At 35.0% G+C, this 16,173-nt stretch overlaps 1 protein-coding gene across 1 annotated transcript in view; it reads right to left on the bottom strand.

Moving 5' to 3' along the window:
• Positions 1–2,624: 2,624 nt before the first annotated feature.
• Positions 2,625–16,173, bottom strand: part of LOC133332819 (octopamine receptor beta-3R-like) — a gene marked incomplete at its 5' end in the record, with an annotated part of 49,401 nt that continues 35,852 nt past the window's right edge. The window contains 2 exons of the mRNA XM_061541190.1: positions 2,625–2,835; positions 6,145–6,253. Coding sequence (XP_061397174.1) covers positions 2,625–2,835; positions 6,145–6,253 — 320 coding nt within the window. The remainder of the gene's footprint in view (positions 2,836–6,144; positions 6,254–16,173) is intronic.

Below are 16,173 nucleotides of genomic sequence, written 5' to 3'. Positions count from 1 at the left end.
ATGACAACGAAAGCAATTCTCAGGTTTCAAATTCACATTCTAATAGTTTTATGTAATCTAGGTGTATTTTGAAGACGGCTCAAAAAGGCAAATATGAGGCTCATGGGATACTCAATATTGTTTAAATCTTGCACATCATAATATTTATAACTTCAGCCTTAAGAGTAAGCCTTAATACTGCCTTCGAACCAAATCCGTTTAAGGGGACATCCCATGCTACATTTTAAATTTCGACGATTTTCAGCCGGCTGGCAAATGAGCATATGTTATATAAAAATAAAAAAAAATATTTTCTGAACCCTATAAGGGAGCTCCCCTATAAGACAATTTGAATTTAATATCTGGCAGATACCCGCGATAAACCTTAAGTAACCGATTTGGTCTAAGCATCACAATATTTCTTCTAATCATGTGTCATGTTCAGAGATGGCGAGTACTAGTCCACACTTTCTAATATCAATCGAATATCAAAATGGTGAACATTTTAAAAACTTGTAAATTTGATTTGATTTGTATAAAAAAAAAACAAAAAATGAATTAACTCATAATGATTAATCATAACATGATAAATGGCTTAAGCTAGTTCAAAGACAAAGGTCGCCTAAAAATTGCATTTGTGCTTCAGAAAAAGATAGATATATCCAGCAAATATTCGATATTACATAAACACCTTGTCGTAAAATGAGGTTTATCCTCTGTGATCCGCACGATGTAATTATAACTTAGAAAAAACGCTCATGCGGCCATGTACAAAAATTGAGGGGCTTCGACGACTACCATGCGAAATAAAACATCAATCAACAGCTTGAGTCTTCGAAAACAAACCAACCCCGACTAAAGTTGTTCAAGGAAAATGAGGTCAATTCCGAGACGTAAAACACAAATTCGTTGCCTTTGCTCCTTCAATTTGTGGAATTGATGAGCTATTTGCCGAACAACCTTGAATTTGGGCCCAATGATTTACCATACATCAAGAATGATTTTCATCGTTAGAAAATTTTCAGATCGTTCAAAAAAAAAAAACTTGTTTCGATGGAGTCTCAATGGGAGTGGAAAAGGTGATTTGACAATCGCGTTGCGTGCATGGAAAATAGTGTAAATTTCCGGAGGATAAATATAATAGTCCTCGTATTGCTCTGGATAAATATAATAGTACTCGTATTGCTGCTGCAGCCCAAAATATTGAAGATGCTCCAAATGCATCCATTACTTATGATTATTTGTAATTGTTCTGTTAACACAAGAACTTAAGCCTGTATCTTTGATATTAGGGTCCTCGAATATCATACAAATGAACCGAAGTTCCTTTGAAAAATTTAGTTGACCAATGAAGCGTATTTTCTCCTTGGTGGCTACGTTAACGACAAAAAGTGTATGAGAGGGTCGGAAATCCAAGGGACAGTAATGTCCCTTGGATTTCAATCTTCAACGAGAGACAATTTTGTGCAGTTTAGGGTCCGGGGAAGTCACGGAACTAACTACTTAGATAATGGGATTGTATCAACAATTATGGCGAATGGATTGCTCTGTAAAGATATGAGTAATGATGATGATTGTTATTGATCCGTCGAAAAGCAAGGAAACCATTGATCTTTTATGGGAAAAGTTTCCAGACTGTGTTATTGCCGAAAATGTGATTTAATATCATAGGAGTTCTTCCGTTGGAGTTAAATGGAAGGATAGGTCTATACAAGGATTCCCACGCCGATCTCATAAAAATGAGGCAGTCATATAAGGATATTTCCAAAAACTTTGCTTTTTGGCCACCTCGTAGACTTCTGCAGACCTCTGAAGCATAAAAACTAATTTTAAGAATACTTCTGTAACATATTGCATGTATCCTGTCCATCCTGCAGCCTGTGCATATGTTAACTATCCACCTTTTACCGTTTATATTTTCAATCGCTATCGATATAACAATACTGATATTATTCTTTAATATTATTAATACAAATGCTAAATGTTGTTGTGTTTGTTGCTGCTGTTGTTGTGTATAAAACTTAAAGTTATAACACCAAAACATTCACACAGATGCGCCTAGTTTAAGATAACTGTTACTTTTTTTTGTTTTCTTTGTATCACATATAAATAGTTTACTATCGCTTCACATAATAACTATGTGTTAAACTAACACACATACAATACATACAAATACATATACAATCACACTTATAATAACTATACACTTACATGTCTTATATCTATATAGAAAATAATACGTATGTTGGGGAAAGTCAGTGATGATGGCAATGATGATGTTCTCTTCTAGATATTAGAGGTGGTGATGGCGGTGTCAGTTTGCTATCGCATAGTGTTGATTGTTCCAGCCGTTCTATTATTTCCCCGTATTCCTTTATTTTTTGCAGAAAAAGGCATTACATTACATTTAACCAACCAGTTTGTGGCTAAAGTGTGGGGAAGGGGGGTCGGTGTGTATGTGTGTGCGTGCATGTTACTAAATAGCGTAACTTGAACTTTGTTGCGTTTATCTTTTTTGCGTAAAGGAGGTCGGCTCTTAGTATCGACAAGCTAAACACCACCACGACCAGTGGAATTTGTTGCACGTATGTTGTTTGGGTTTCGGATTCTGCTGCTTGTTCTTCTTCATTGTCTTCTTACAGCTACTAAACATAATAAGCATTGTAGGGATTACGTTTCTCCAGGCAAGGTAGCACACATTCGAGGGTATTGCGAAATGCTTCTCGAAAATCACGATTAAAATAAGCATAAATGAGCGGATTAAGCGTCGAATTAAAATAGCCAATCCAAAAGAGTACGGCCACAACAACATCGGGGCAAGGACACGCTGGACCACACAGGGATGTTATCACGTACCTAATGGAGTGAAAGAGAGAGGGAGAGAGTGGGTGTGTGTGATAAACACAGCAGATAAAATAAATAAGAAGGTGGAAGTGTAAAGCACAGTGGGTTGAAATTAATAGTTCTTCTAATTTTATTTATAAAAATCCACGATTGTAATACCCTTGAAAATTTATTTATAAAAATCCACGCCTTGTAATAACGCTTGAAAATTTATTTATAAAAATTTACGCCTTGTAATACTTACTTACTTAGCTAGCTTGTGACAGAACTTTCGTTCCATAAGCCGAGCTTAAAAAAAGATTTCCAGGCGGGTCGATCTTTTGCGCAGTTTTTCCAATTTGAAAGACATATTCGGCAATGTTGTCATCCAGTTGATCTTTCCATCTTATTCGTGGCCTTCCCCTTCTGCGTGAACCATCAGCTGGTTCGCTTTTATATGCCTTTTGGGCTGGGGCATCTTCATCCATTCTCACAACATGACCTGGCCAACGTAGTCGCTGCAGCTCAATACGTCTAACAATGTCGATGTCCGAGAATAGCTGGTACAACTCAAAGTTCATTCGACGGCGATATTCACCGTCAACGCAGATCGGCCCATAGATCTTTCGAAGAATTTTTCTCTCAAACACTCCAAAGCTGCTTGCGCAAGTACCCATGCTTCAGATCCATATAACAACACGCGTCTTGTAGAGTGTGAGTTTGGTGTGGCGGGAGGTGGCCTTGCTTTTGAGTTATTTGCTCAGACCATAGTAGCATCGGTTGGCCATCACTATGCTTCTCCGAATTTCAAAACTGATGTCATTCGTTTTGTTTATGGCGGTACTAAGGTATATAAAATATTTGACTACCTCGAACCTGTATTTCTCACGTTCCACAGTTGGTCCGAGTCTACTGGACGTCTTGCGCGTTGATACCATCAGCTTGGCCTTCTCGCCGTTTACTGCCAGACCCACTTTGGCAGACTCCTTCTCAATTTGTTCAAAGGTGGCTGTTACCGCTCTCAATCTTCGACCCATTACGACGAGTAACATGTGTTGTTTGATGTACAGAGTGCCATTTCTGTTCACTTTTGCCTCTCGTATGACCTTTTCCAGCAGGATGTTGAAAAGGTCACACGACAAACTGTCACCTTGTCTGAATCCTCGTTTGGTATTAAGGGCTCCGAGAGGTCCATTCCGACTTTAACTGCTGATATTGTGCCAGTTAAAGGTATCCTGCATAGCCGTATTAATTTTGCAGGAATACCAAAAGCAGACATGGCTTTATACACCTCTGAACGGATAGGGCTGTCGAATGCGGTTTTATAGTCGACGAATAGGTGAAATGTGTCGATGTATTTTTTGTGGGTTTTTTCCAAGATTTGGCGCAGAGTGAAAATCTGGTCAATGGTGGATTTGCCATGTCTGACCATAACAATGGTCCAGTAATGTCATTGATCATTGGTTTCAGTCGTTCACACATAACGCTGGATAGCACTTTATATGCGATGGGGAGGAGACTTATTCCTCTATAGTTGGGACACAGGATGCTGAGGTTCCAATCATTGGGCATGCATTCTTCCAAATTGTACTAATCAGTCTTGAATAGTTCGGCTTGTAACCCATCGGCACCTGCTGCTTTATTATTCTTCAGCCGATTGATTGCTATTATGACTTCATATTGGCTAGGTGGTATACACTCTATACCGTCATCTATTATTGGTTCTGGGGTATCCTCTTCACCGCTACTATTTGATACCAGAAGTTTTTCAAAATGCTCCTTCCACCAGGTCTCCTTGTCACCAGGTTTCCTTGTTAATCTCTACCGGAGGATGTGCATGCACCCAACGGTGTTTTACCCGTTGGTAGAATTTTCGGGCTTCATTCTGGCTTCTGTACATCTCGATTTACTCACGCTCACGTTTTTCTTGTTCTTTCTTCTGAAAATACGTTTCTCTATTTCTACCGATAGTTCTCCATTGCATTACGTGTTGCTACTGCCTGCAGGAACAAGGGGAGCTTTCGCCAAGCAGTTGGGAAAGTTAAGCGAAGTAGGCTTGTGCTATCTGTTGTATTTGCAGCTTTTCCGACGTCAAATTTCCGTGTTACATTAGATCGCACCTTTGCTGCTACATTAAGACGGGTGCGTACCTTGGCTGCACCAAGGTAATGGTCCAAATCGATATTCGCTCCTCGGATCGATCGGACGTCTAAAACACTGAATGAATGCCTTCCGTCTATCAAAACATGATCGATTTGATATCTCGTTGTTCGATCGGGAGAAATCCAAGTGGCCTTGTGTATATCGAGATGCTTGAATCTGGTGTTGCTAACTACCATGTTTTTTGCTACCGCGAAATCAATCAACCTCATGTCGTTGTCTGATGTTTCTTAATGGAGGCAGAATTTTCCGACGGTGGGGCCAAAGATATTTTCCCTTCCGATTTTTTGCATTAAAATCTCCTAGCAGAATTGCAATGTCATGACCAGGGCAACGGTCATATGCTGTTTCTAGCCGCTCGTAAAATATGTATTTGATCTGTTCATCTTTATCTTCGGTCGGAGCATGAGCGCAAATGAGACTGATGTAGAAGAATTTCGCTTTTATACGGATTATAGCAATTCGCTCATCTACTGGTGTGAATCTGGAGACGAGGTATTTTATTCTCCTGTTAACCATAAATCCGCAACCAAATTCATATCACGTTTCATGGCAGCTATAATACGGGGCGTAATCGTCTGATTAAACTTACGCCAGTCCCTTTCCATCGCATTTCATGTAAGGCAATAATATCCGCTTTGTACTTCTTGAGTACATCCGCCAAAGCGAACACTGCGCCTGTTCTGTATAACGTGCGAACATTCCAAGTGCAGATTCGCAGATCGCAGTCCTTTATACGTTTGCGGGGGTCGTTAACATTAGGTGGGTTTGTTTTCCTTTTTTTTTGCTTTTTTCATAGTAGGTTCGGTTTTCCGAGTGTGGGCAACTAACCCGACGCCTCAACCCATTTTCTTTATAGTTCTTATGGGTGAACTCACGGCACATATTAGCTCACTATTTCATCGAGTGATGAAAATAGCTACCCAAGGTGGCACGAAGAAGCCTGGACTTTGCCATATTAAAGCCAATCAGAGCCGTTGCTTGATATCTGTCATCCCCTACTCCACGCCTTGTAATAACTCGATGAACATTTATTTATAAAAATCCACGCCTTGTAATAACCCTTGAAAATAGATGTATAAAAATCCACGCCTTGTTATGGACCTTTTATTTTTTGAAATATTTCAAACCACTGTGCAGGTATAAAGTTATTAACGCTGTTCCTCAGTTCATTGTACTTACCAGAGAAAAAATGGCAACCAACACAGTAGAAATACACCCATGATAATACCGAGTGTACGTGCCGCCTTATGTTCGGCCTTCCAACCTTTTGTCGGTCTCACAGAACCACCTGTAAAACAGTGCAAAAGAAAATAATTAATGCACCAGCAAAAAAAGTAAAACAGATGCTGGTTACTGGCGTTCAAAGTTTAGAACACTCTTAGGAATATGGGCAGCTGTGTCCCCGCCATCAACTATGGCTGTTTAAGTAGTAAATAGTTCAATGGTGTCTATTTTAGTTTAAAGGATAATAATAAAAAACACTATTCCAGTGTGTGGGTGTGTATGTGACGAAGCACTTGGTGTATCCTATCGTTTGGAAAAAGGTGTACCGTATTGATATTTATTATAGAATAATATGTTTATGCATTTGTTTATTTTCTAAGCCATTGGGAAACTTTAATGGAATATACTGTATGTGTGTTACAGTGTGCACATGTGTGTGTGTGTGTGTGGTAAGGAAAATATAATTTACTATACCTTATACATTTATATAGCATGCCATATAGCAAGAGAGAGTCCTTTTTTTATAAAATATGAAACTATTTTTATTTGTGTTGCACTACTTTGTGTGGACTTCATTGTAGTTGTAGTGCATATGTGTCTGTTTGCGCCCAGATTTTTCCCTTTTGAAAAATATTCTGCTAGTAATAGCCTATTGTAATTGTTGTATTCAATATTTTATATTGAAAAGTTATAAACAAATATTTGCAGGTAAAAAAAACTATTACAGCTACCTTGAAGCAAAAAGTTATATAGAATGGAGATTAAGGTTTTAACAATAATCTCCATATTGTTTATTGTGGTTGCTAAGCAGCTGCCAGGAGAAGGATTTTAAAAGTTTCGGATTATACATTTTACATGTAGTAAACAGGAAGTAAATATTATAAAGATAATAGTTTTTTTTTATAAAAAAAGCCAACAGGTGGTGGTCATGTAGAAATTATTAGAAGGAGTCCTTAAAAAAATATTCTTTAAATAATCCACGCCTTCTGATAGTCCTTGAAAAAATATTCTTTAAAAAATCCACGCCTTCTGATAGTCCTTGAAAAAATATTCTTTAAATAATCCACGCCTTCTGATAGTCCTTGAAAAAATATTCTTTAAATAATCCACGGCTTCTGATAGTCCTTGAAAAAATATTCTTTAAATAATCCACGCCTTCTAATAGTCCTTGAAAAAATACTCTTTAAATAATACACGCCTTCCTTGAAAAAATATTCTTTAAATAATCCACGCCTTCTGATAGTCCTTGAAAAAATACTCTTTAAATAATCCACGCCTTCTGATAGTCCTTGAAAAAATATTCTTTAAATAATCCACGCCTTCTGATAGTTTTTGAAAAAATATTCTTTAAATAATAAACGCCTTCTGATAGTTCTTAAAAGTATTCTTTAAATAATCCACGCCTTCTGATAGTTCTTAAAAGTATTCTTTAAATAATCCACGCCTTCTGATAGTCCTTGAAAAAATATTCTTTAAATAATCCACGCCTTCTAATAGTCCTTGAAAAAATACTCTTTAAATAATACACGCCTTCCTTGAAAAAATATTCTTTAAATAATCCACGCCTTCTGATAGTCCTTGAAAAAATACTCTTTAAATAATCCACGCCTTCTGATAGTCCTTGAAAAAATATTCTTTAAATAATCCACGCCTTCTGATAGTTTTTGAAAAAATATTCTTTAAATAATAAACGCCTTCTGATAGTTCTTAAAAGTATTCTTTAAATAATCCACGCCTTCTGATAGTTCTTAAAAGTATTCTTTAAATAATCCACGCCTTCTGATAGTCCTTGAAAAAATATTCTTTAAATAATCCACGGCTTCTGATAGTCCTTGAAAAAATATTCTTTAAATAATCCACGCCTTCTAATAGTCCTTGAAAAAATACTCTTTAAATAATACACGCCTTCCTTGAAAAAATATTCTTTAAATAATCCACGCCTTCTGATAGTCAAAAAATACTCTTTAAATAATCCACGCCTTCTGATAGTCCTTGAAAAAATATTCTTTAAATAATCCACGCCTTCTGATAGTTTTTGAAAAAATATTCTTTAAATAATAAACGCCTTCTGATAGTTCTTAAAAGTATTCTTTAAATAATCCACGCCTTCTGATAGTTCTTAAAAATATTCTTTAAAAAATCCACGCCTATTTTGGGTCCACGTCCTTGAAAAATATTCTTTAAATAATCCACGCCTTCTATTGGCCTTGACAAAATATTCTTTAAATAATCCACGCCTTCTATAGGCCGCTGAAAAAATATTCTTTAAATAATCCACGCCTTCTATAGGCCGCTGAAAAAATATTCTTTATATAATCCACGCCTTCGGATAGTTCTTGAAAAAATATTCTTTAAATAATCCACGCCTTCTGATAGTTTTTGAAGAAATATTCTTTAAATAATAAACTCCTTCTGATAGTCCTTAAAAGTATTCTTTAAATAATCCACGCCTTCTGATAGTCCTTGAAAAAATATTCTTTAAATAATCCACGTCTTCTGATAGTCCTTAAAAATATGCTTTACATAATCCACGTTCCTGAATCTTATTCATAAATTTCTAGCAGTAAGTAATTCGGAAGAATTTAACATCTACTTAGAAGCAAATCTGAAAAAAATACCATTAATTCCCTATCGAGAAAAAAATGTTCATCTCATAAGTAATTTAAGGCAGTTACGCCTTTGGTTTATCCCATTTATTTCCATCGTATCGATTCACATTTGTATTAACGCAAAAATCTTTGCCATTACCATTCCCCCACACATCGTGAGAAGTCATCATCATTAACACGTAACGTTATAAATGGATTTGTGCTATTTCAATCGCTTGATACATCGGAAACAAAGAGAAAACATAATAGGAGCAAAACTATTTTCCAAGAATGGAGTAACAGAAAAAAAAGCTACAACAACAAATTACTACAAATAAAATAGCCAACAAATGGCCTGTATCTGGAACGTTCAATATTGAGTTGTATCAGTTTGCAGCTGCTCAGTTTTGTTTTTGTGGTCCTGACAAGAATAATGATAACCTTTCATTAGTGGGTTGCGTTTTTTTCTGTTTCGCCACTTTAATTCTGATTACAAACGAAAGAACACACACATATGAACTATAAACGTATTAGTGTTGTATACTGATCAGACACCTACTCAGACACCTCAAAACTGAATATCCTAACGGTTGAAATAAAGTGATACAACAATAATTTACGAACAAAAAAATAATTAGGAAAATATCTCCCTATAATTAATCGAAAGACTGAGTCAAATTCTAAACCAAATAAAGCGAAGACAAGAAAAAGAGTTCCGCTGGAAAAAAAACAACACTTTTTCGGTTGGGGCCGACCATACCCTACTCGCTACTATTCCTTACTTTGCATATATTCGGAATATTTTTTTTCCGGAGTTAACACTTACGCCACAAAATGCAAATTGTTTCATTTTACACAGAAACGTCTTGGTTGATTTGACCCTCGGATCCCCATGTGATGTGTTGTAATGTTTGGCTTATTATTGTAGCATATAGAGCGACCTGAAGAAATAAACAATTTTTTTGGGTTTATTTCAACCCATAAATATCATCTGATCATGTCCGAAAATGATGCGTAAAATTTCAAATCGATCAGCGAGAAATATACGCCTTCTAGTGTGGTAATAGTAATCGGAATAGGTAGATATCTGTAACTATTTATGTATAACTCCCACATCCGAGAACATATAACAAAATAATTGGTACCAAATTAAAGGTCAACCACTCCTCTGGGATCCATGCCCTTCGGGTCTATGTCCTTCAGGAGTAAATATATACGCATTAGAATACAAATTTTGTAATTTTTAACCACAAAGTCCCTCTAAATAATAACCGATCTTTATCAAAACAGTTATGCTTATTCTTTGGTCCGATCCCCTTTTCAATGTAAAATTTCGCGATGTTCGGGTCATAATTGCGGTCTCTGTAGCGACCAGAAAAACGACAACAATTAAGTATTTGGTCCATTCCATTCTCTAAATATTAATCGATCTTTACCAAAAATAATAGGGGGGTTCTATGGCCAAAACCCATCCTACAGCGGCGTTACAAACTCTTGGGGCTGCATAAAGCTATAATACCCATACAACATTTTAAACTATTTTTTTATTATATAACAAAAACTTAAAGGTGGGTTTATCGGCGTTACAAACTCTTGGGGCTGCACAAAGCTATAATACCCATACAACATTTTAAACTATTTTTTTATTTCGAAAAATTACATTTTTATTCGGCTGATTATCGAAAAACAGACTAGATTGAAAGATTTGCTACACCAGAAAATCAAACTCATTTTACGTAAATATTTATTATCAGTTATATAGTCTGCAATTTTATAGTCGAGGTGATGATTACTAATATTCTTGATTTCATACTCTAAACTATTTTTATACCCTCCATATATTAATTTTGTCATTCCATTTGTAACTTATCGAAATATTTCCGACCCTATAAAGTATATATATTCTTGATCAGGGTAAAATTCTAAGACGATCTGTCTGTTGTAATTACGCTATTTTCTGAAGGAGTTGAGATATGGTGCTGCAATTTTGCATAAGGTTGTCTTTTGTCTGCAGGTAGGTCAAGTTCGATGATGGATATATAGGTCCACGTTTAGGTATAGCTTGGGTTCTTATGGGGTAGCAAATATCTCCACTAAAATTATAAATATAGGTCCAATTTTTCTGGTAGCCTCCATATAACGGTACCCCTAATTTTCAGTATTTTGGGAGTTTTGATCGTATTTTTCGACCGAGTTGTTTACCCTTAACCACACTGTGGTACAGGGTATTATGTCTTTGTACATATGTTTGTAACAGGCAAAAGGAAACGAGATAGACCCATAGAGAATAAGCATAGAATCACTTTCTGAGTCGATTTATGCATGTGCGTCCGTCTGTCCATGTTAAATTGTAAACAAAGTACAGGCCGCATTTTTTATTAGAATTGATTTATTTCGCCCAAGGACGAACCCCATTGAAATTGGGAAAAATCGGTTCAGATATAGATATAGCTCCCATATATATTTTCGTCCGATTTAAGGTAAATAGTGCAACAAAGTACCTATATATCTTTCGATTTGCACGAAATTTGGCATATCGTACTAAATTAAGTCAAGAGTGATGTGTGTTAAGTTTCGTGAAAATCGGTTCAGATTTAGATCTAGCTCCAATATATATTTTCGTTCAATTTATGTTAAATGGTGCACCAAAGTCAAATATATCTCTCGATTTGCAGGAAATTTGGCACAGCATAGTGAATTAACTCTAGAATGATGTGTGTTAAATGTTGTGAAAATCGGTTCAGATTTAGATATAGCTTCCATATATATTTTCGTCCGATTTAATGCAAATGGCGCACCAAACTCCCTTCAAATCTTTGGATTTGCACAAATTTTGGCATAGCGTACTGAATTAAGAATGATGTGTGCTAAGTTTCGTGAAAATCGGTTTAGATTTTGTTATAGCTCCTATGTATATTTTCGTCCGATTTAATGTAAATGGTGCATCAAAGTCCCTATATATGTTTCGATTTGCATGAAATTTAGTACGATTTTTGTTGGTGGAGCACCAAAGCCCGTATATATTTTAAAAAAAATTGGCATAGCATACTTAATTAAGTCTGTAATCATATGTGCTAAGTGACATATACCTCCTAAATATTTTTCGTCCGATTTTAAGTAAATGGTACACTAAAGATCCATAACTAGGCCGATTGATATACCGGCCTAGTTATGGAATATAAATTTATTTCTAGCAAGTTTCCTTTAAATCGGTTCAGATATAGCATAGCTTCCATATATAATTTCCACGTATTCATGCTAATTTTACACTAAATAATCAATAATTTTGAACAGAGCAGCATACCAAATTTGCTTTAAATCGATTTACAAAATTTGGCATTGGCTGCAGAATGACATATGTGGGGATTGATGTTAGCCGAGTTACATGTAGATAAAGATCACATATTTAAGTTCCTTCAATTTCATGTCAATGTTCCTTCGAAAAGGCGAGATCTGTTAGGATACATATGTAGAATACATCCAAAGTGGTAAAAAGTGGTATAGTCGGCCCAATCCGACTTTACTACTTTGCCTACTGTTTTTTTTTTTTTTTTTGGAAAAATTTTGGATGATGTCCATCTATTGGATTTATCCTAGTTCACGATAGATACAAAATCACTTAGAAACGTGTCCACACTTGGAAGCGATTGGATTAGTAGTTTTTGAATAATCGTGCCCGCCGGTTGAAAACGTGTTTAAAGTTTGAGAAGCACTCTTGCCATCACTTAATGCTAACTCAATAAATCGTCTATATCTTCAAGAGTTGTTGAGACCAAGGACATTTATAGGGACATTATTGAATTAGTGTGGGTTCGGATTAAATCAAAAACCAAAATTAAAATTTTTGGAACCGAGAATGGGTGTTAGCCTTAACTAGATCCGGAGCTGGAACTCAAAAACGTAATCTATGGTAATTTTGTCCTTCTAAGCTCTTAATATTCTCGTCAATGATTTTCATCGCCATTATTAATTTTCTATCACCAGACCGCTTTGCGGTACACCTTTTCACACTTTGTATATAGTATTAGTAATTGTATTTCTATAGAAAATATTTAAATTTATTTTATATCTTTAATTGCATTAATATTTATGTGGTTTTATAATTTTTATTTAGAAAATAAATCATAATTAAAAAACTTTTTTTTTCAAAAATTTAATTATAGTTCCCAACACCATCGAAAATTAGTAATCACTGAGGATTATACTTATTTATTATTATGTATTTGTATTTTAAAATTGTTAGTAAATATATATTGTGTGTATGTATTATTGTATTAAATAACAAATTATCACAACTACTACACACAGACAATGGCAAGACAGGAACAACAAGCAAATGGTTGAAATTAAAACAAAGACAATGCAATCGGCTAAAAGAGTAGTTAGTAGTAAAAGTAGTTAAAAGTTGCGAGAAAGAGAGAGGAAGAAAACGTTTAAATAGTTGCCAATAGTAGTAAAGAGATTTGATAAAAAAAGTTCTAAAAGAAGTAATTACGTAAAATGCGACAGAGTAGCGGAGAATTACAAATTGAATGTTGATAAATAGTAGAAGTAGTAGTTGTTGAATGCCAAGGATGGATGTCAGTGAAAGCACAGATGGCGAGTTAAGATGAAGAAATAAAAATTCAGTTAAAATACAAAATGATTAAGCAAGAAGAATGAAAATACAAAAGCGACTAAGCACCATACTTGTTGGTAAGTAAGTGTTTTAGTGTGCGTGTGTGTGTCTGTATGTGAAGGTGTCATTGTGTCATGAACATCTTATTGCAACTACAATAATGTTGAACGCTTAAATTGTTAAGTGTAAACGTTTTTTCTGAGTTATTAACTGACAGAGATTTATATTAATATATTTAGCTTAATGGGCATCCATTAGTCTCCCCATAATATTCTTGGTTTCTTGTTGAATTTCTTTTGACTTTGTTGAGGGAGAATATGGCGGTGCGTGTACATTAATGGGGGTGAAGCCACACTGAGGGATGTGACTGCTTTTCCGACCATGGTAAAGCCAAGTAAGGCACTTTTAAGAATGGATTATACACTGTGGGGAAAATTTCATGCTAGAGGCAATTCCTCAAAGTCAATGAAGATATTCCACTTGAAAGGGTGATATATTGGATGAGGGTAAAATGGTGGTTTTTAGCAACTCGAAGATAGCCTTCAGGTGAAGGCTATTGGAATTAAACTTGGTATACCCTTTTTTTAAAGTTGTTGTTTTATCAACATTTTTTTTCTTAGTATTGTTGTAATGATAGTTTAATGTATTTGTTGATGTTTTGTTCCACGTAGCAACTACGTGGGTAAATAAAATATAAAACACATTTAAAGTAAATAAAAATTGCAAGTCCTTTACTACAAAAATACACAATTGAGAAAAAGGCAAAGCAAAACTAAAGTAAATAGTAAATAAGCAATACAATTAAAAAAGAAGGACACAATTTAGTAGTGGTGCAATTCACCTGAAGCGGTGAAGTTTTTATTTTATGCATTTCTGGCATTCATCTAATAGCTGCAGTTTAAAAAGCAAGTGTATTAGACCGTATCGATTTTAGAATATTAGTAAGATTTTATTTGTAGTTGCTGGATTAAAAAAAAAAAACATTTAAATTACCTATATTTAAATTTTCGAAACGCAATAAAATAGCATATTAAATCAGAAATTTTTTTAATTTGTAAATTTAAATTTTACGCCGATATAGTTATATTCGTCTGTCAAACTACACTTTTTAAATTTTTGTACAATCTATAATATTGGTGCGGGGATGTTTGGAAACCAGGACAAATCGACCCTCGATTTTGTAATTGATCATGCTGTAATACGGGATTGGTATGATGTTGTTAATTTGACATAGCCCCATATGACGGTATCTACCGATTTTCGGTATTCTGAAAGTTCTAGCCGTATTTCTAGCGGAAGAGGGATTAGTTTATAGTTTTGCATTCTCCGTTGACAACAAATTTCCTCTGAAGGTAATTTTGAATATAAATTAATAATATAACAAAAGTCCACATTTTGACATATAACGAGAAAGTGGAGAATCTCACCACAAGAAATGTTCGAGATCCTAACTACATATTCTAAGCAAATTAATGTAAGTTGTATGGACTAAAAACATGAATAGGTGTACAACCAACTTTTTTCACTCCAATGGGACTGTAATTTGGCATTCCGGGTTATAAGAGGGTAAAAACCATATGTGCAAAAATTATTCTCCATATAAATCCGGTCCTATTGTCAGTATTTTGAAAGATATAATTTGGTGAACGGTATAAAAAAAGATAGGTCCATTTGAACCTGAGGACTTTTTTACATGTTACACTGTAAATGTTCTTATGGAAATTATAACCTTGGCGATTATATTAAGAAAACAGAAGATTTTACATAGGTTACTCAAAGACAAGAAGTTAATATTCTTGTGTTTCCATCGTCCTTTTCTACTGGTATTCGATTCTCGCCCGAAAGAACATATAGGTTCGTACACTAATAAATTTCGAATAAATAGTAGAGTATGAAGAACTGTTGGACTCGTCAGAAATATTTACCATGAATAGAATTCATTATACCAAATATGTCAATAACATTTAGTCGGGGGAGGCAGATCCAGATTACTATTTTTATTTCTACCAGATTATAAACAAAATGTATCCGATTTTTGTACGCATGGATCAGCTATATATTTTTTAATTTATTGGCCCTATCAGGCCTTCGCAACATTCTAGTAGCACATGGGTTATGAAAGTATAAATAAATTAAGAAAAATACGATATGTTGACAATTTGTTAAGTAGGTACCTAAGGGAGTGGATCAATAGGACCTATTTTCAGAATTTATCTAGATTTTCAATTTTTAAAGTTCTAAACAATTTGGGGAGTAACCATATTTATATATTTTCAAAATATGGAACCTTTTGGGGGAAGTAACTGAAGGTTTGGATCAATAATTCCCAACCTCGAACACCATATAGTTTTAGTAAAAATAATATGGATCAAAACGGATAATGTATAGGATCATGATAAAATACGTGTCTGTAGTCTGGTGGACAGCTATGGCCATCAAATTTAACCTAAAAGCATTTCAGGAAGTAAAGAAAACATATTGCCTAGGTATATGTGAGCCAATGAGGACAACACCAACTAGGGTTTTGGATACTATATTGTACATACATCCAATTGATATCCAAATAAGACTTGAAGCACTGAACAAGTGGGCCGACTTGACTAAATGGCGGACATATGAAATGTTATTTCTAAAAAATCACTATTTTCGACCCAAACTCGAGTTTTAAAGAGGATCTTGATTGCATTTCTCCTAGTTCATATCCTAGTTCGACACCGAACACATCACAACACACCTCATCTCAATATATAGGCTATAATCGGAACCTCAATCAACTAT

Source organism: Musca vetustissima, unplaced genomic scaffold, assembly GCF_032173495.1.
Source record: "Musca vetustissima isolate MV318-11 ecotype Yass unplaced genomic scaffold, APGP_CSIRO_Mvet_v1 utg8861, whole genome shotgun sequence".
Taxonomy (NCBI): domain Eukaryota; kingdom Metazoa; phylum Arthropoda; class Insecta; order Diptera; family Muscidae; genus Musca; species Musca vetustissima.
The sequence above is the reverse complement of the archived record's forward strand: the minus strand, read 5'-3'. Positions and strand labels throughout refer to the sequence as shown.